The sequence below is a fragment of the Schistocerca piceifrons genome, chromosome 1 (assembly GCF_021461385.2).
Source record: "Schistocerca piceifrons isolate TAMUIC-IGC-003096 chromosome 1, iqSchPice1.1, whole genome shotgun sequence".
Taxonomy (NCBI): domain Eukaryota; kingdom Metazoa; phylum Arthropoda; class Insecta; order Orthoptera; family Acrididae; genus Schistocerca; species Schistocerca piceifrons.
Window position 1 is genome coordinate 90,030,379 of NC_060138.1, and position 20,212 is coordinate 90,050,590.

Genomic DNA, 20,212 nt, shown 5'->3' on the forward strand with positions numbered 1-20,212 from the left:
CATTATCTTCTGGAACAATAATGTCATGAAAACCTCAAAGACTTCCTATAGCCAGTAGCATTAGCATTCAGAAATTTAATGGCTGCTGCCCAAATTTGTGAGTTATATCTGCAAAGAAGATTTGTCTAATCTGTGTGTGAGAAAGCCTTGCGTATGGTAAATCTATCATGTGATTACAAAGGCGACTCAAAAGAAACTAATTTTTTGGTGGGCACAGCTTTCGTAGCACCATGTTTTACCACTATGAGCACATAGAGCAAACACTCCAGAATCAGTAAGCTGAGTGATACTGCTGAAGGTCAGGCCTAGTTTCGGCAGAAGTTACAGTCACAACTGTTTTGTGTGATTGCCATTTTTGCAATGGCAGATTTTTGTGAACAGTATATGCTGGTGAAATTCTGCTTTTTGCTCAGAAAAAATGGAACAGAAACTCTTGAAATGTTAAAGAGAGTGTATGAGGACAATGCTATGGGGAAAACTCAAGTGTTTGAATGGTTTTTCCACTTCAGAAATTGTGAAATGTCAATTGGTGATGAACTTCATTTTGGTCAACCTTCACTGGCCCAAACACCTGAAAATCTTGAAAAAATTCATGGGATTGTCAATGGAGATTGATGATAGAGTGACTTTCAATTCAGTGCAGTGAGTGCATTGTGGCAGATTTGGGAATGGAAAGGGTGGGTGCCAAATTTGTGCCATGACTGCTGACTGCTGAAGAAAAAAAAGGACACATGGAGGCATGCTGTGCTTGGAAAGAAGAGTCTCAAAATGATTCAAAATTTTTTTCAGAAGTATCACTGGCAATGAAACTTGATGCTATGCTTATGAACCTGAATCATAGCAACAATCAAAGCCAATGAAAGACTTCAAATTCATCTCACACCAAGAAAGCTTGTCAGGTGAAATCAGACATTAAAACAATGATGACTGGTTTTTTTATATGAGAGGAGTCATCAATTCAGAGTTTGTTCCACAGGGTCAGACAGTTAACCAGGCTTTCTGCTTGGAAGTTTTGAAAATACTGAGCAACAGTGTGTAGCATAAGCAGCTTGATTTGTGGCAGTCAGGTGACTGGTTCTTCCATTGTGACACAGCCCCTTCTCACAAAGCCAAGTCTGCACAACAACCCTTGACCACAAATAGTATGACTCCTGTTCCTCAGCCCCCATACTCACCCAACTTTGCCCCTTGCGACTTCTTTTTTTCTGACGAGGACAGGAGACATGAAAGGAAATCATTTTGTTGAGGTTGCTGAGGTGAAGAAAAAATGATGGAGGCACTGTCAAGCATCATAAAACATGAATTTAAACAATGTTTAGAAAAATAGAACAAAAGATTAGACAAGTGTATTAGTGCAAGTGGAGAGTACATTGAATGTGAATAAATACGTTTAAAAAAAAAAAAAGTTTGGTTTCTTTTGAGGTACCCCCCCCCCCCCCCCCAATTACGTTGTGTAGATGTGAACGATTTCTTAGTCTAATTTGTTTAGATTTTCTCTAGGATAAATTATACACCTGTAGATGTAGAGGCTGGGGACTGTCAGAATGTTAATGATCTGAACAGACTTCTGCAAGTCTTCCAGGGGGGGTGGGGGGGGGGGGGGGGGGGGCACAGATGTAGAACACACAAATGGCTTTCTAGTATAGTAGCAGATTCTTATTGACAATTCATCTTAATTTATATAATAAAAATTATACTCTTGCTAATTTATTGCTTAAGTAATTTCTGTGTCCATCATGCAACAGTCTTTTATAAATCTCAAGTCCACGTAACTTCACATTCTTATTCTCAGACTTCATTGTTCTGAGACTTGTTTTTATTTTGTTAATGGGCAGCTGGTTGGCTAGCACCAGTGTTTAGTCATCTTGATTATTTCTCTGTTGTAATTTTGAACACTTTTTAAGTTTTTATCTGTTGTTATCAGTGTGAGGTCACTGGAATACAGCACATTCTCACATGGTATATAACTTGAGAAATCATTTATATAAAAATTGAAAAGAAGGGATCCAAGAACCAACCCCTGTGGTATTTCTTTTTTTATATTCAGCAAGTGTGATGTCCAATTATTTGCATATACTTGCGTAGCATGCCAGTCAGATAGGTTCTAAATACACTTGACAATTTATTTCTAAATCCATAGTGAGCTAATTTTATTAAGATAGGATTGTGTGACACTCAGTAGATGGCTTAGCTCAAGAATATAAGTATACCACATGTATAATATTTAACAGATTTCCTGCTGCTTTTACTTTTGACAGATCTAATCTAAAGCCAAACTGGTTTGCAATCAGTAACCTGTTATTTTCAAAATACGCATATATTTGTCTGTGTATACAGCTTTCTATTATTTTTGATACAATTGGAACAATTGTCATTGGTCTACAGTTACCAGGGAGGTGTCTTTCTCCTTTCTTAAATATCAAGAGAGTAACACTGATTTTATGAGCTTCTGGGAAAATATCATCTGCCACATATGTCTTGGCTAGATAAAGCAATGGAATTTTAATTTTATTTGCTATGCTCTTTATGACAAAGTTAGTCATTCCATAACATTCCTCTGTTTTAGAATTTCCAAGCTTGTTAATTGCTTTACTAATATTGTGGGGAGTAATTTTAGACCATGAAAATGTACTTAAATGTTTTTCTTTGGGTAGAAGTGACTCAAAAACTGAGGTGTTGTTGCAGCTTGAATGATGATAGTCTGTACAGTTTACAAAACATACATTTATTACATTAGAGTGTATAGCAGAGTTTCCCAAACTGTGTTCCATGAGTCATCCATGGTATACAGTCACTGTAAAGACAATTCTAAAGAAATAGAGACTAAAGTATAACAGATGTAAAATAAAGCATAGGACTATAGATAGATGCTGAATAAAATGCGTTTGACAGTCAAGAGGGTAAGGCATGAAGTCTTCAATGATTACCATAGCAGAATATTGTCAAATGATCTTTCATAAAATCCAAAGAAATTCTGGTAATATGTAAAGGCTGTTAGCAACACCAAAGATAGTGTCCAGTCCCTAGCGAATGAGACGGAAACTGAAACTGAGTAGCAAAACAAAAGCTGAAATGCTTAACTCTTTTTTTTCAAATGTTTCTTTACAAAGGAAAACATGAGAGAATCATCCTAATTCAATCCTCATACCACTGAAAAGATAAGTGCAATCAGTATTACCATCAGTAGCACTGAGAAAAGCTGAAGTCATTAAAATTGAACAGGGCTCTATTGCCCGATGGAATCCCTATTAAATTCTATACTGAATGTGCAACTGAGAGGTACTCTTCTAAATATAAAATATTGTAGATCCCTCAAACAGAAAATTGTGCCCAGTAGTTGGAAAAAGCACAGGGCACATCCATCTACAAGAAGGGTAGTAGAAGTGATCAACAAAAGTATCATCCAATGGAAAATCCAGGATGGAATGTAACAATATGAGAGAAGGTAAGTTGCTACTCACCATATAGCGTAGATGCTAAGCCACGATAGGCACGATAAAAAGATTCACACAATCATACCTTTCAGCCATTAAGGCCTTTGTTAGCAGTAGACACACATACACACACACACACACACACACACACACACACACACACACACACACACACTCACGCAAGCGCAACTAGGACACACATCTGCAGTCTCAGAGAGCTGAAACTACACTCCGAGCAGCAGCACCAGTGCATGATGGGAGTGGCAACTGGGTGGGGGTGAGGAGGAGGCTGGGGCAGGGAGGGGGAGGGATAGTATGGTGGGAGTGGCGGACATTGAAGTGTTGCAGTTTAGACGGAGGGTAGGAGAGAAGGTGCGGAGGGGGGAGGGGGTAAGTAGTGAAAAGGAGAGAAATAAAAATAATAATAATAAAAATAAAAATAAAGGAAATTAAATGACTGGCTGTGGCAGTGAAGTGGCAGCCATGCAGTGCTGGATTGGGAACAGGGAGGGGGCTAGATGGGTGAAGACAGTGACTAACGAAGGTTGAGGCTGGGAGGGTTACGTGGCCAAAAAACAAGTGGACCAACCTGTAGATGAACACGCTGCCAAACATGATACCCCCTCATCTCAATGACTGCTTGACAGCCTGTGCCATACGGATCCTTCCCACCAACACCAGCTTTTCTGAATTGCACAGGTGGGAAATTTTCCTGCAATACATCCTGGGTTCCCGTAACCCACCTGGCCCCAACCTTTGCTAGTCACTGTCCTCACCACTCCAGTCCCCTCCCTGTTTCTATTCCAGCACTACACAGTCATCATTTCACCACCACACCCAGTCTTTTAATTTCCTTTATTATTATTATTATTAGTATTTTTATTTCTCTCCTATTCGCTACTTACCCCCTCCCCCCTCCGCACCTTCTCTCCTACCCTCCCTCTAAACCGCAACATTTCACTGTCCGCCACTGCCACCATACTATCCCTCCCCTCCCTGCACCAGCCTCCTCCTTACCGCCACCCAGTTGCCGTTCCCATCATGCACTGGTGCTGCTGCTCGCAGTGTAGTTTCAGCTCTCTGAGACTGCAGATGTGTGTGCTAGTTGCGCTTGCGTGAGTGTGTGTGTGTGTGTGTGTGTGTGTGTGTGTGTGTGTGTGTGTGTGCGTGTGTGTATGTGTGTCTACTGCTGACAAAGGCCTTAATGGCCAAAAGCTATGATTGTGTGAATCTTTTTACTGTGACTATTGTGGCTCAGCATCTCCGCTATATGGTGAAGTAGCAACTTTCCTTCTCTCGTATTGAAACTATCATCCAATATCTTTGAAATTGATTTGTTGTAGAATCTTAGAATGTATTCTGAGCTCAAACATAATGACACATCTTGAATATAATGACCTTCTCCATGATAACCAGCGATGATTCTGAAAACATTGATCATGTGAAACTCAACTCATACTTCTCTGATGACATACTGAAAGCTTTTGATCAAAGCAGTCAGGTAGATGCAGTATTTCTTGATGTCCAAAAAACATTTGACTCAGTACCACAGTTACATTTATTGTCAAAAGTGTGCTCATATGGAGTACCAAATGAAATTTGTAACTGGATTGAGGACTTTTTGGTAGGGAGGGCACAACATGTTACCTTGGATGGAGAGTCATCATTAGATGCAGAAGTAACTTTAGGTGTACCCCAGGGAAGTGTGCTGGGACCCTTGCTGTTCATGAATTATATTAATGATGTTGTAGATAATATTAGTAATAACCTAAGACTTTTTTCAGATGATGTAGCTCTCTATAATGAAGCACTGTCTGAAAGCTGCTGCATAAATATTCAGTCAGATCTTGGATAAGATTTCAGACTGATGCTAAGACTGGCAACTTACTCTAAATGTTCAGAAAAGTAAAATTGAGCACTTCACAAAATGAAAAAAAGTAGTATCCTATGACTACAATACCAATAAGTCACAGTTGGAATGAGTCAATTCATATAGATACCTGTGAAATGGAATGCTCACATAGCTCAGTTGTGGCTAAAGTGGGTGGTAGACTTCATTTCATAGGTAGAATACTGGGGAAGTGCAATCAGTCTGCAAAGGAGATTGCTTACAAATCACTTGTGTAACCCATTCTAGAATATTGATCAAGTGTGTCAGATCTGTATCAAGTTGGGCTAACAGGGGATATTGAACTATACAGAGAAGGCCAGCACAAATGATATCAGGTTTGCTTGACTCTTGGGAAAGTGTTACAGAAATGCTGAAGAAACTTAACTAGCAGTCTCTTGAAGATAGATGTAAACTATCCCAAAAAAGTGTACTAACAGTTTTGAGAACCGGCTTTAAAAGATGATTCTACGAATATACTATTATTCTATGGATATACTACAATCCCATATGTATCACTCAGACAGGGATCGGGAGGATAAGATCAGAATATTTACAGCACACACAAACACATTGAAACAAATATTCTTCCCATGCTCCATGCGTGGATGGAACAGGAAGAAGCCCTAATAACTGGTACAATGACACATGCCCTCAGCCACGCACTTCAGTGGTTTTCAGAGTACGGATGTAGATATAGATGTGGAACACTGGTGTTCCACTGGAAGTAAATAAATGTTCCACAAAAAATATGAATAATATGTTTTCTTAAAATTTTATTGTCTACATCTACATCTACATGGTTACTCTGCAATTCACACTTAAGTGCCTGGCAGAGGGTGCATCGAACCATTTTCATACTACTTCTCTACCATTCCACTCTCGAATGGTGCGTGAGGAAAAGTAAGACCTACATCTTTCCATTCGAGCTCTGATTTCTCTTATTTTATTATAATGATCATTTCTCCCTACGTAGGTGGGTGTCAACAAAATATTTTTGCATTCGGAAGAGAAAGCTGGTGTTTGAAATTTCGTAAATAGATTTCGCTGCAAAGAAAACCGCCTTTGTTTCAGTGACTGCCACCCCAACTCATGTATCATATCAGTGACACTCTCACACCTATTGCGTGATATCTGTCATTCTTTGCACTTTTTCGATGTCCTCTGTCAATTCTACCTGGTACGGATCCCATACCATGCAGCAATATTCCAGCAGAGGATGAACAAGTGTAATGTAGGCTGTCTCTTATGATTTCTGTGTTGTTTGTTATGATTTAAAATTGAAGTAATCACTGAATACAGCACGTTTTTCTCATTTTATGTTTTATTAACCTTCAAAATAAATAGTGTATTGTATCAAATACCACCATTCCATCAGAGGAAAAGTTTGGGATTCCTGGTCAGTGGAAACAGTATTGTCTTTCCTGTGTTGGTCTATGTATGTTCAGTATTATGAAAATAATATTGTTATTACTCCATCCTGGATTTTCCATTCTTTTATTATATATTCTTCATTCAACCAGTAAATCTCTACAGATAGTGAGACGTCATTTGTCATTCATGTACAAGTGTCCCCCCCCCCCTCCCCCCTCCACACACACACACACACACACACACACACACACACTATTTGCTCTTGCTTTAGAAGCAGCAGGTTCTGTGTATTCTTGCTTCAAGTCTGTTGTACTTCATATGATCTAAAAATTCTGCCACTGAATAGAAGTTGTGATCAAAGTAGAATGCCCTTAGGGTTTTATAAAATACTGAAAATGAAGAAATAACTTTTATTTTATGAGACAGGCTGTTGTACATTTGTATTGCACCACTTGTAGTGGAGGTTTTAAGGGCTGTTTTTCTTAGTGAGTGGACATGGAATTTGTCTTTTTGCCTGGTGTCACATTCATGCACATTTAAGTTTTATTTATCTTTTTTAAATTCTTTCTCACATGTCTGCAAATTTCTAGAGTAAAAATGTAGGGGAGTGGGAGGACTGAAGATTTCTGAAAGTGGAGCCTGCACGAATTTGTTTCTTGTGCATGGTGTATTTCGTTTAAAGCCCTCTTTTTGGTGAAGAAGCTGACTGAGTTAGTTGTGCTACTCTGGAATATAATTCTATACTGTAGAACACTGCAGAACTGGGCAAAGTATGCAATCAAACAGTGTTGAAGCTTGCTTTACGTGTAAGCAAACTTAGACTGTAGCATACTTTCTTCAGTGTCATATTTGTTTTTGTTATGTGTTTGCCATTCAAAATCATGTTGAAGCAATATGCCTAAATTTTTGTTTCCAATGAGAGTGTAATTCCACCGGTGTTTATTGTGATGGAGATGTTGAAGGCTCTCCCTTTTAAACAGAAATTAAGAACAGTTCTTTTGGATGCATTTATTATTAGTTTATTTCCTCCAAACGAGTCATTCAGCTGGTCTGTAGCTTTATTTATTTTTGTTTGTAGTTGTGTTGCAGTTTTATCTCTTAGAAGGATGTTAGCATCATTTGCAAACAATGTATTTATTGGTGAGTCAATGTTTAGATCTAGGTCTTTTATGTACACAAGGAAAAGAATAGGCCTAAGAATGAATCCTTGATGGACTACACTTTATATTATTCCTGTATTTGAAAAAATATGTTCAAGTGCTATCATTCAGTTAGTATGTTACTACTACTTTCTGTTTCTGATTTGTTATGCATGAGAAGAACCATTTTAATGCAGTGCCTCTAATGCAATACTTTTGGAGCATTTCCAACAGGATTCTATAGTCCACAAAGTCAAAAGCTTGGTTTAGATCTAAGAAAATATCAACACCATTTTGTTTTTTGTCCAGTTCATCTAGGACATTTTGTAATAAGCTATAGATGGCACTAGTCAAGCATTTATTTTTATGGAAACTCTGCGGGGCATTTTGTTCTTGTCCAGAAATTTCTTTAATATGTTGTATATGATTCATTCAGTGAGTTTGGCAAAAAGTAATAATAAAGTTCCTATCAAAATTATCTCTCCAAGAGTTGTTTGTAAGACATTCCTTTGTGATAACATCTGGAATATCATCAATTCCTGAGGGCATTTTTTGAAGGTTTTTGGTATGTGAATGATTTCATTGATAGAGATAGATAGAGTGGAGGCATGAATTTACTTTGTTCTCTTGTCTGTTTGGGCTCTCTTTTAACATTGATTATCAACAACATTAGTAAAAGGATAGATTGATACAAAAGACTGTTACACATCTAACCTTCGCCAAAAGCCTTCTTCAGAAAAGAAAACACACAAACATTCATAAAAGCAAGCCCACCTCATGCGCATATGACTGCCATCTCCAGCAGCTTGGACTGGAATGCAACTGTTACAGTCATAAGACAGGATGTGGGGACACTAGGTTGCCATAGGTTGAGGTTGGGATAAGTTCAGGAGAGAAGAACATGTTGTAAGGATAACTCCCATCTATGCAGTTTGGGGAAGTTGGTAGTGGAAGTGAGGAACCAGATGGCCTAGGTTGTAAAGCAGCCATTGAAATCAGGTTATGTTCAACAGCAAGTTGTACCACAGGGTGGTACACCATGCTCTTGGCCACAGTTTTGCAGTGGCCACTCATCCTAAATACGACATGGCTGTTTTTGCCAGTGTACCAGTCCTTAATAGTGTGGGACAAGCCTGTGACGGGACAGGAATAGGAAGTGCTGGGCAAGTCTTGCACCTGGGTCTTCCACAGGGATCGGGTTTGAAGTGGCAAAGGGATAAATTAGGATGTTGTGGAGATTGGAAGGAGGACAGCTCAACACTTTAGGAGGGTGGGAAGGATCTTGGGTAGGATATCCCTCATTTCACAGCAAGGTTACTTTTCGAGTTTCATAAGGCTTATTATCAAACATCGGAAAATCCAGGATGGAAGTAACAGAATTATGAACATGGTAGTTGGTACTCACCATACGGTGAAGACGCTGAGTGGCAGATAAGCAAAACAAAAGGACTGTCACAAAATAAGCTTTTGACCTACAAGGCCTTTGTCAAAAACAGACAACTGAAACACACACACACACACTCACATAAATGCAATTCTCATACACATAACCACACTCTCTGGCAGCTGAAGCCAGACTACGAACAGTGGCACATGATGGGAGTGGCAACTGGGTGGAGGTAAGGAAGAGACTGGGGAGGGGAGAGGGAGGGATAGAAGAGTAAGGGTGAGGGTTGGTAAGGTGCCACTGGGACAGCAAGCAGGGATGAGATGAAGAGAGGAGTATGGCAGGTAGGTGCAGTCAGGAGGTTTGACAGTGGTTGTGGAAGAGATGGGGGAGGGGTTACATTCCTGTAACCCTTCCAGCCTCAACCTTCATTAGTCATTGTCTGTACCCATCTAGCCCCTTCCCTGTACCCATTCCAGCACTATGCAGCCCTCTGTTCCACCAACACACGCAGTCTTTTTACTACTCTCCTTTTCCGCTACTCCTCCCCGCTTCTCACCACTCTCCATCTAACCTCCTGACTGGATCTAGCTTGCATACCCTTCTCTCCACCTCGTTCCTCCACATTTCCCCAGCAGCACTTTATCGATCCCCACCTTACCCTGCTATCCCTCCCACTCCCTGCCCCAGCCTCTTCTTTACAGCCACCCGGTTGCCTAACCCATCATGTGGTGCTGTTCATAGTCCAAGCTGCCAAAGAGTGTGGTCATGTGAGTTGCATTTGTGCGTGCATGTGTGTGTGTGTGTGTGTGTGTGTGTGTGTGTGTGTGTGTGTGTGTGTCTGTCCATTGTCCATTCTTGACAAAAGCTTTGTTGGCCAAAAGCTTATGTTGTGACAGACTTTTTGTTGTGCCTCTCTGCAACTCAGCATAATGCTTTCTTTCTCTTCTGGAAGCTAAATCCACAGATATGTGGGCGGTGTAAAATTATATTTATACCTCACCACCAGGCTATTCGTAGGCAATGCAGTTTCATACAAGGAGGTGACATAAATAGAAAACTTACTAAATGCAGATGGGTTTGACTACAATTAGCATTTGGTCCAAAGACTTGCATCTGGCCATGAACACAAATAAATGTAGCATAATCTGCATAAACAGTCAGAAAGACCCACTACATGTAACTAAAAAATTGCAGTTCAGTCATTGTAATCAGTCACAACCATCAAGTATGTATGAATATCTGTTCACGACAATTTAAAGTGGAATTACACAATTTATGCCATGGGAAGGCAGATGCCATATTGAGACTTACTAGAAGAAAGCTAAACTAAGGATATCACTTACGAAACCTTAATTTAACCAATTCCTGATTACTGTTAGTTAGTCTGAGTGTGTTGCCAATTAAGATTAAATGAAGAGGCAAAGAATATTTATAGAAAGAGACTCTAAAAGAAATTCAGTTTTTACCACAGTGAACTTTAGTCATAGAATTCCAAGAAATCACATTCCAATGAGAGCCAAGAAACATCTTCATTTGTTGTTGTTGTGGTCTTCAGTCCAGAGACTGATTTGATGCAGCTCTCTATGCTATTCTATCCTGTGCAAGCCTCTTCATCTCCAAGTACCTACTGCAACCTACATCCTTCTGAATCTGCTTACTGTATTCATCTCTTGGTCTCCCTCTGTGATTTTTACCCTCCACGCTGCCCTCCAATACTAAATTGGTGATCCCTTGATGCCTCAGAATGTACCCTACCAACTGATCCCTTCTTCTAGTCAAGTCGTGTCACAAATTCCTCTTCTCTCCAATTCTATTCAGCACCTCCTCATTAGTTACGTGATCTAGTCATCTAATCTTCGGCATTCTTCTGTAGCGCCACACTTCAAAAGCTTCTATTTATCATACATGTTTCACTTCCATACATGGCTACACTCCATACAAATACTTTCAGAAATGACTTCACTTAAATCTATACTCGATTTTAAGAAATTCCTCTTCTTCAGAAATGCTTTCCTTGCCATTGTCAGTCTACATTTTATATCCTCTCTACTTCAGCCAACATCAGTTATTTTGATCCCCAAATAGCAAAACTCATCTACTACTTTAAGTGTCTCATTTCCTAATCTAATTCCCTCAGCATCACCTGACTTAATTCGACTACATTCCATTATCCTCGTTTTGCTTTTGTTGATGTTCATCTTCTATCATTCATTCAAGACACTGTCCATTTCATTCAACTGCTCTTCCAGTTCCTTTGCTGTCTCTGACAGAATTACAGTGTCATTGGCAAACCTCAAAGTTTTTATTTCTTCTCCATGGATTTTAATCCCTACTCCAGAGTTTTCTTTTGTTTCCTTTACTGCTTGCTCAATATATAGATTGAAAAACATCAGGGATAGACTACAACCCTGTCTCTTTTCCTTCCCAACCACTGCTTCCTTTTCATGCCCCTCGACTCTTATAACTGCTATCTGGTTTCATACAAGCGGTTCTCTTTTCTCCAAAGGTCTCTTTTAATTTTCCTGTACACAGTATCTATCTTACCCCTAGTGACATATGCCTCTACATCCTTACATTTGTCCTGTAGCCACCACTGCTTAGCCATTTTGCACTTCCTGTAGATCTCATTTTTGAGACGTTTGTATTCCTTTTTGCCTGCTTCATTTACTGCATTTTTTTTATTTTCTCCTTTCATCGATTAAATTCAATACCTCTTCTGTTACCCAAGGATTTCTACTAGCCCTCATCATTTTACCTACTTGTTCCTCTGCTGCCTTCACTATTTAATCTCTCAAAGCTACCCATTCTTCTTCTACTGTATTTCTTTCCCCCATTCTTGTCAATTGTTCCCTAATGCTCTCGCTGAAACTCTCTACAACCTTTGGTTCTTTCAGTTTATCCATGTCCCATATCCTTAAATTCCCGCCTTTTTGCAGTTTCTTCAGTTTTAATCTACAGTTCATAACCAATAGATTGTGGTCAGAGTCCACATCTGCCCCTGGAAATGTCTTACAATTTAAAACCTGGTTCCTAAATCTCTGCCTTGCCATTATATAATCTGTCTGAAACCTTCCAGTGTCTCCAGGTCTCTTCCACATATACAACCTTCTTTAATTATTCTTAAACCAAATGTTAGGTATGATTAAGTTATGCTCTATACAAAATTCCTCTTTCATTCCTTACCCCCAATCCATATTTGCCTACTACTTTTCCTATTATCAAATTTCAGCTCCCCATAACTATTAAATTTTCTTCTCCCTTCACTATCTGAATAATTTCTTTTATGTCATCATACATTTTTTCAATTTCTTCATCATCTGTGGAGCTAGTTGGCATATATACTTGTACTACTGTGGTAGGCGTGGGCTTCATGTCTGTCTTGGCTACAATAATGTGTTCACCACACTGTTCGTAGCTTACCCACGCTCTTTTTTCTTTTATTTGTTATTAAACCTACTCCTGCATTACCCCTCTTTTATTTTGTATTTATCACACTGTATTCACCTGACCAGAAGTCTTGTTCTTCCTGCCACTGAACTTCACTAATTTCCACTGTATCTAACTTTAATCTATCCATTTCCCTTTTTAAATTTTCTAACCTATCTGTCCGATTAAGGGGTCTGACATTACACGCTCCAATCTGCAGAATGCCAGTTTTGTTTCTCCTGATAAAAACATCCTCCTGAGTATTCCCCGCCTGGACATCATAAGGGCTATTTTACCTCCAGAATATTTTACCCAAGACGATGCCATCATCATTTAACCATACAGTAAAGCTGCATGGCCCCTTGCTTTCAGCTGTTCATAGTACCAGCACAGCAAGGCTGTTTTGGTTAATGTTACATGGCCAGCTCAGCCAATCATCCAGACTGTTGCCCCTGCAACTACTGAAAAGGCTGCTGCCACTCTTCAGGAACCATACATTTGTCTGGCCTCTCAACAGATACTCCTCCATTACGGTTGCACTTATGGCACGGCTATTGCATTGCTGAGGCATGCAAGCTTCCCCATCAGCAGCAAGGTCCATGGTTCATGGTTCTTCCTTTATCCAACTTAAATCTCACTAATGACCTCAAGGGTAAAATTAGAGAATTTTTGACTTGTACAGAGTACCAACAATATTTTTGTCTTGTGTCCTGTGCTCTCAGCTACCTCTCTTTCAAAAAGGATCACATTTCTGCAATATGTTCCCTATTAAAGTATGTGAGATGTATTCCTTAGAAAGCTGATTACTTGAGTATCTGTGTTACGATCTGAAATTATTCTTTGAACTAAGTTGACACTCCCATCTTGAGATTTATTTGACACTCAATGTCATCATAAACAAAAGCAATTCTTTTTGTATGTGAGAGCTTTACTAAGTATAGACGTGTACAAACAATAAAATATGACTCCAGTCTCATTCTAGGGTAACATACATGCACTGAACAGTACCACATCTGATATTACAAATGGTTCAAATGGCTCTGAGCACTATGGGACTTAACATCTGAGGTCATCAGTCCCCTAGAACTTAGAACTACTTAAACCTAACTAACCTGATGACACCATACACATCCATGCCTGAGGCAGGATTCAAACCAGCGACGGTAGCAGTCGTGCAGTTCCAGACTGAAGCACCTATAACAGCTCGGCCACTGTGGCTGGCCTGATATTACCCTTATGTAACAATATTATGAAAAGTTGCTGCTCACCACATAGCAGAGATGCTATATTGCAGATAGACGCAACGAAAAGACTGTCAAAGCTTTTGGCCCCACAGGCCTATATGTGACTCAACATCTTTGCCATATGTTGAGTAGCCACTATCCTTTTTTATAATATTGTCATTATTCCATACTGTATTTTCCATTACGTAACAATAGCTGTAAATAAAGATATCATTTCCTATCCCAAAAAGCACTCACTTTAACTGCAGAGGTGGGCAGTTATTATTATTATTATTATTATTATTATTGCTATTATTAGTATTACTGCCTTCCATTCTGAGCCTTACTGTATTTGCAATGCATATGGGTGTTTAATTGAGGATCCGATTTTGGGCTTAAAGGATCTAAATGAAAAAATTAATGTGTTTTTGATTCAATAAAGTTTAGGTTTCTTGGACTTCTTCAAAAACATACATACACATTTAAAAAGATTAGTCTCCTGCTTCCTTTGATACATTTATGTTCTGATGCACCATTTCAAATCTCCAAAGACATTCCATTTTATATGACTGTCAAACAATGAGAACATGATCTCCATTCCTTGTGTGTGTGTGTGTGTGTGTGTGTGTGTGTGGTTTATGGGCAGTCAGTGCATCCTTTGATCTTTTCAAGGTTGATAAGGCACTCTATGATGAAGCAGTTACAATCTTTATCCTCTGTGCTCTCATCACCATACAGAAGTTTTCTATGGTTCAAAATTACTACAGATGAACGTGACAAAAACACCATAAAAATAGCTCTCCATTCCCACAACCTGAGTTAATATTTATATACAATAAAAAAAGCTTTCCTTGACTCCCATACAATGATTTGTCTGTAATCTATGTTTCTCAAATCTAATTATACAGGGATCTCTTAAGGTATAATTCATCCATTCATTCACTCATTCTTTACTCATCATGTTCCATCAATCCTACTCCTATACTACTCAGGGGCTGTTATTATCTAATACTTCAAAGAATGATTTTAATTTTAGACAGGTCACTATTAGCTGTCTACATACTGATAAAATTAGGATCTGCCTGATACACACATTAGTTACTCAGAATTTACATTCTTGAGTCCAGATATTCAGATATATTGTAGAAGGAATGGCTAAAGATGTATTCTTTATTGTGTGGGGACTTGCAGTTTCCTGCCAGATGGCTCCTGCCAACATAATGTAGACTTTGGCACCAGAATATAAAACTTCATTCTGAATCCTACAGATGGATGCATAGTCTATACTGAAATTATTTCTGATCCTAGCAAGATGGTTGTCAATTGCTCAGTTCATCCTAATTCACTCTTGTTATTAACCACAAATAACATTAGGGAGAATATGTATTAGTGTGTAAACATCAGACTCCCAGGTCTCTGCAAGATCATCAGTTACAACTTTACACAATAATCTTATTGCATGTTTCTGTAGAATAAACTCTTATTTCATCTCAGCTCAAGTGCCCCAGAAGATTGTCATAGGACTGAACTGAGAAAAAGTAGTCAAAGTGTAACAGCAATTTTTTCTACAGGTCAACAATGAGACAGAAATTTCTGAGTGCAAAGTGTGCAGAGTTGGGGTTTCTTGTTACCTTACCCACATGCTGGTGTCACATCATTTCATTACCCATCTGAAGTGGGAACGTCACACATGGAGCCTCATACAGTGTATGCCTATTGATCTCTAGTTCTGTTACCTGTTAGTCATTTTTATTTGTATGGGATTGTATGAGTTATTGCAAGATTAAGGTTTAAGCTACTGGCTGTGAACCAGTTGTAAGCCTCTTCCATTATTTTCCTGACTGCGTATGGTATGGATGTGTTTGGAACTTTTCTCAATAAACTCATATTACATCAAAACATTACTGTTTTCTATGAGTTCTTCAATTTCCCCAGGAAACCATTAATGTAGAACAAAAGTAGGATTGGGCCATGCACTGAGCTTTGTGGTACACCATATTTAATAGGTTCCCCACTCTGAATTTTATCTTATTCCCGTTGTAACATTTGCTAATGTGACACACTCTTTTCTGTTGTTAAGATAGTACTTCATCCATGCATGGGGAAGACTTTTAATGCACTATCATTTCAATTTCCCTGGCAGAATTTTACGTTTAGCTCTACACGAACTGAGTTTTTGAGATCACATATTATATGGTTGGCAGAGAAGTCTCTGAGGAAGCCAAACTGAGTTGTTTCAGTATTTTGTTGTAAGGCTCCGAAAAAAAGTTCCAGAACATGGAAATAAGTGAAGTTGGCCTATAATTAGAGGTCACTTACCTGCACTTTTGTATATTTTGTTACTACTGCATAATTCAGTATTTCAGATAATATTCCTTGATTCATTGACTGATTATAATGGTATCTCAAGGACAGTGCTGCCAAGTCAGCACAAGATTTTAATACTTTGGCTGAGATACCATCATAACCAGAAGAATAACTATCTTTTAGTAACCTAATGATTTTCATGATCTCTCTAACAAATGAGTAAACAAAACTAATGTCTTGTGTTGTAGTATACGTTACTTGTCTAAGTAACTTTATCAGATCTATGGGATAATGTTTTGGGGAACAAGTGCCAGTAACATACAAACTGTGTTCAAAGTACAAAAAAGAGCCATAAGGATAATAACAAACAGCAACAACAGGGTCCACTGTCTAGAATTATTTAGAAAGCTAGGAATTCTAACTGTTTCTTGTGAGTATATCTTTCAGAACATAATGTTCATTAAGAAAAATCTCAACATGTACAACACAAACCGCCTAATACATGACCATGAAACAAGAGCTTGTCACCACCTCCATCTAGATAGAAAGAACAAGGCAAAGACGCAAAAAAGTATATTTTATAATGGGATAAAACTGTATAACAAATTACCACAAGAAATTAAAGAAATAAATGAGCCCCTCACTTTCAGAAAAAAGCTTAAAACCTTTCTAGTAAGTAAAAGTTGTTATACTGTATAAGAATATTTAACATAGATGTAGATTATTAGCAACATATGACATTATCACCAAAATATTATGTAATTATAAATGTGTGTATGACTAGTTATAAAAACTACACAAAATATGAGAAACCCGTTTCATTGTAAATGTAAATGTGTGCTCATGTGCTGTAAACTGATGACATCCATACAATATTTATTGTTCCACGGATGAATAAATAAATAAATAAATAAATCTTCTTTCAATTTTTTTTTTTTTATGTCCCTGAGTTCTCAGCTACTGTTAGGAAGAATCCATTAGATTTAATAGCCAATGGTTTTCATTTCATATCATCTGTTTCACTTCTACTGCCATTTGTAAGTTCAATATCATTTGCCTTGCCAGTTTTATTCATTTCATGCCTAATAATGCTCTGGATTTTTCTTGCCTTGTTCTTGGAATTTTGAATTTTTTGTGCATAGTACATGGTTTTTGCCATTTTGATGACACATTATAGTGCTTATAGTAAATTTTCCAGGATCAGATTAAAGCTAGTCTTTTCATTAAACAATTTAGAGCTATCTTTCTAGCACGTGATATTTTGATCCCATGTCTACATTCTGTGATTAAGTCAAGTACTCTTTTTTTATGAAACTCTGCAAATATGCAGTCATGTATATAGACGTACAGAGCTCTTCACACAATAAAACTGTTTGATTAACAAAGGGGCAATAGCAATAATTTTTGGACATAATTACCACTTATGGCCAATATATTTATTAGTTGTAAATGCAATTTCAACAGTTTGTCATTTCCAAGCATACATATTGAACACTTTGGAACACATATTTAAGTGTCCTACAATGACGGCATTTTTAATTCCACCGCCAAACAAAGCAATATGTGTCAGATTTCAAACATCACTTTCTTTTCTTTCAGCAATAATAATCATTTCTTCTGCAATGAAATAGGATCCAGTTATATGTGTGCTTGAAAAATGACACTCCATCTAAATTTCAATCACAATTCATACATAAATTGACAGTCATAACTCATATCTATCATGTTCAAAAATAAAATTGTTGGAAATTAGTTTGTTTTAAGAATTGCAGACATGATGTACAGACTGACTTGTATAACAAAAAAAAGCAGTTGTTAAGAAAGTTTTGATGCCGCTTTGCACTGGTATCAGAGCTCTGATGGTAATGTTCCATTTAATATAGCATTTCTGCACATTTTTGCTGGCATCTGTAATTAGTGTTTCTCTGTTTCCCTGTATTTGATATTAAATCCTACCAAAAGCATTTATTTTCCATTTATATTTATTAGCTATCAGAATCTACTTGTCTGTAATGATCCAACTGTATAATGCCTTTGTTTCTTGTCCAGGTAATTCTTCTGACTGCTTGCTGCCTGGGAGGAGCACTGTGTCAGTCAAGAAGGCAACCTACTTCTGATGTCGTTGCCCCTCTCAATAGCTCACTGCAAAGCCCCAATACTGGGAAGCAACAAGTGCTGCTGAGAGCTATACCAGTCACTGTGTGGAATGACCTTGCTTCTAACGAAGGCACTGAAGTGTGATATTATAAATACTACCTCATGTAGTGATATCATTGTATGTTGCCACTATTAAGTTTTTTAGACAGAGGAGGAACTAACTATGTGGACAACTATAGATTCTAGTATTTTTTGAGATTAACTGTAATCTCACACATTAGATATTGCATGAATGTTAAAAGTGAGAATTAAAATTGCCAAGGACACAGATCTCTGACTTACCAATAGAGCTGAAAATCAAATAACTGAAATAGAATTGTCAGATTTATTTAATTATTGTTTTAAAAAAATGTTACTGATTGTCTCACTTTCTTAATAGTTGCTTCAGTGTTAAGTTCTATAAAAAAAGGCAGATAAAACAGTGAAAGATAAACAACTGTACACAGACAACCCATGTTCCCTAGGGAAACACAGTGACCATATTGTAAATTTCTTAAATTACATATTTCTCCTATCACATTTGTGTTGCACCCACAAAATTGGTCACACCCAGCTTGCCAGCCACTCATGTCCATGAACAGTGCACTACATACAATCTTGCGTAATCAACAACTATGCACGACACAGCACAATTAATCATGCCAGTGTTCACGTGGCCTAAGATACACCTCACCGAAACTTGGAAATTAGTGCTACCACTTATACAGTTTCCTGAGAAACAAATAGAAAACATTTTTTGCTGGTTACTACAATTTGATAGCTGCTTAGATTGAACACATTTCCTATGACTCATATCACAAGTCCACAAACAGCCAATATGTTAAAAAGCCATCTTCAGTCCTTTTGTTATTTATGACAAATGAATTTAATGCAGCTGCTCTTGCATTTATTTAATTAGCACAAAAATAATTTATTGACTATCTAAGCCCAATATTATATTCAATGGCATATTTAACTCAATAGTATAGCTTTATTTATGAGTAGCTATTGCACCCTATATGAGTATACTAGTGTTGTACCAACTTGCTACACATGCCAGATTTTATATTGTATCTGGCTTTTGGATCTTTTAGGGAGCTTTTGTTGCTGGTTAGCTCTTTCCTTGTTCCAATGTGATTCATGTATAATGATAGACTAATTTATGGAATCAGTAAATTCTACCAGGAGGTATCACTTCAAATGCTCTATGTCCAAGCTCACACATTATCTAATCTTATACAGTGTTTCTTTAACAATAAGAAAATATCTTCCTTCTAGGATTTTATAATAAGTTCTGTACTGGTGGAATGTATAACTTTACAAACTTGGTTATCCACCATTAAATACATTATTATTATTATTATTATTATTATTATTATTATTATTATTATACCTACTACTCCTGCTGCTGCTACTATGTCGTCACTGCTACTACCAATGTATTAGAATTTAATGAAGAAAAATCAAAGGAGCACAGTACAAATCTTTCCCATGGCATAAACAGTTACTGGTAACTGTTACAATTTATTATCCTGTATATTCATATTACTTTAAAAAATTAAGGTAATATTTAATTTTAACTGCATGTTAATATGACTTTTGTACTTCTGGTATTGAAATAAATTGTTAGAAAAAGTTAATGTTATTATTTAATTTCCTGATAATAAACTATGATAAATGAAAACAGTGTTCCACAAAAAGAAAAATCCTTTATTAGCACTGTATTGAAACCTACAGCCATTGTAATTATGCTCAGTCATGAAAGATCTGTAAGACTTTCATATTTTATTCTGCAGTGATGTCTGATGCTTTACAACTCAGACATAGACTAAGTGAGGAGAGGAGAGGGGAGGCAGGGTTTACTAAAGCATTGGTTCAAATAAATCAATAATATT

The 20,212-nt window shown here is 37.6% G+C and overlaps 1 protein-coding gene across 1 annotated transcript in view; it reads left to right on the forward strand.

The window, feature by feature from the left end:
- LOC124790149 (extracellular matrix organizing protein FRAS1-like) overlaps positions 1–19,957 on the forward strand; it is a 210,898-nt gene extending 190,941 nt beyond the window's left edge. The window contains exon 17 of the mRNA XM_047257744.1: positions 18,231–19,957. Coding sequence (XP_047113700.1) covers positions 18,231–18,422 — 192 coding nt within the window. The 3' untranslated portion in view covers positions 18,423–19,957. The remainder of the gene's footprint in view (positions 1–18,230) is intronic.
- The last annotated feature ends 255 nt before the right edge of the window (positions 19,958–20,212 follow it).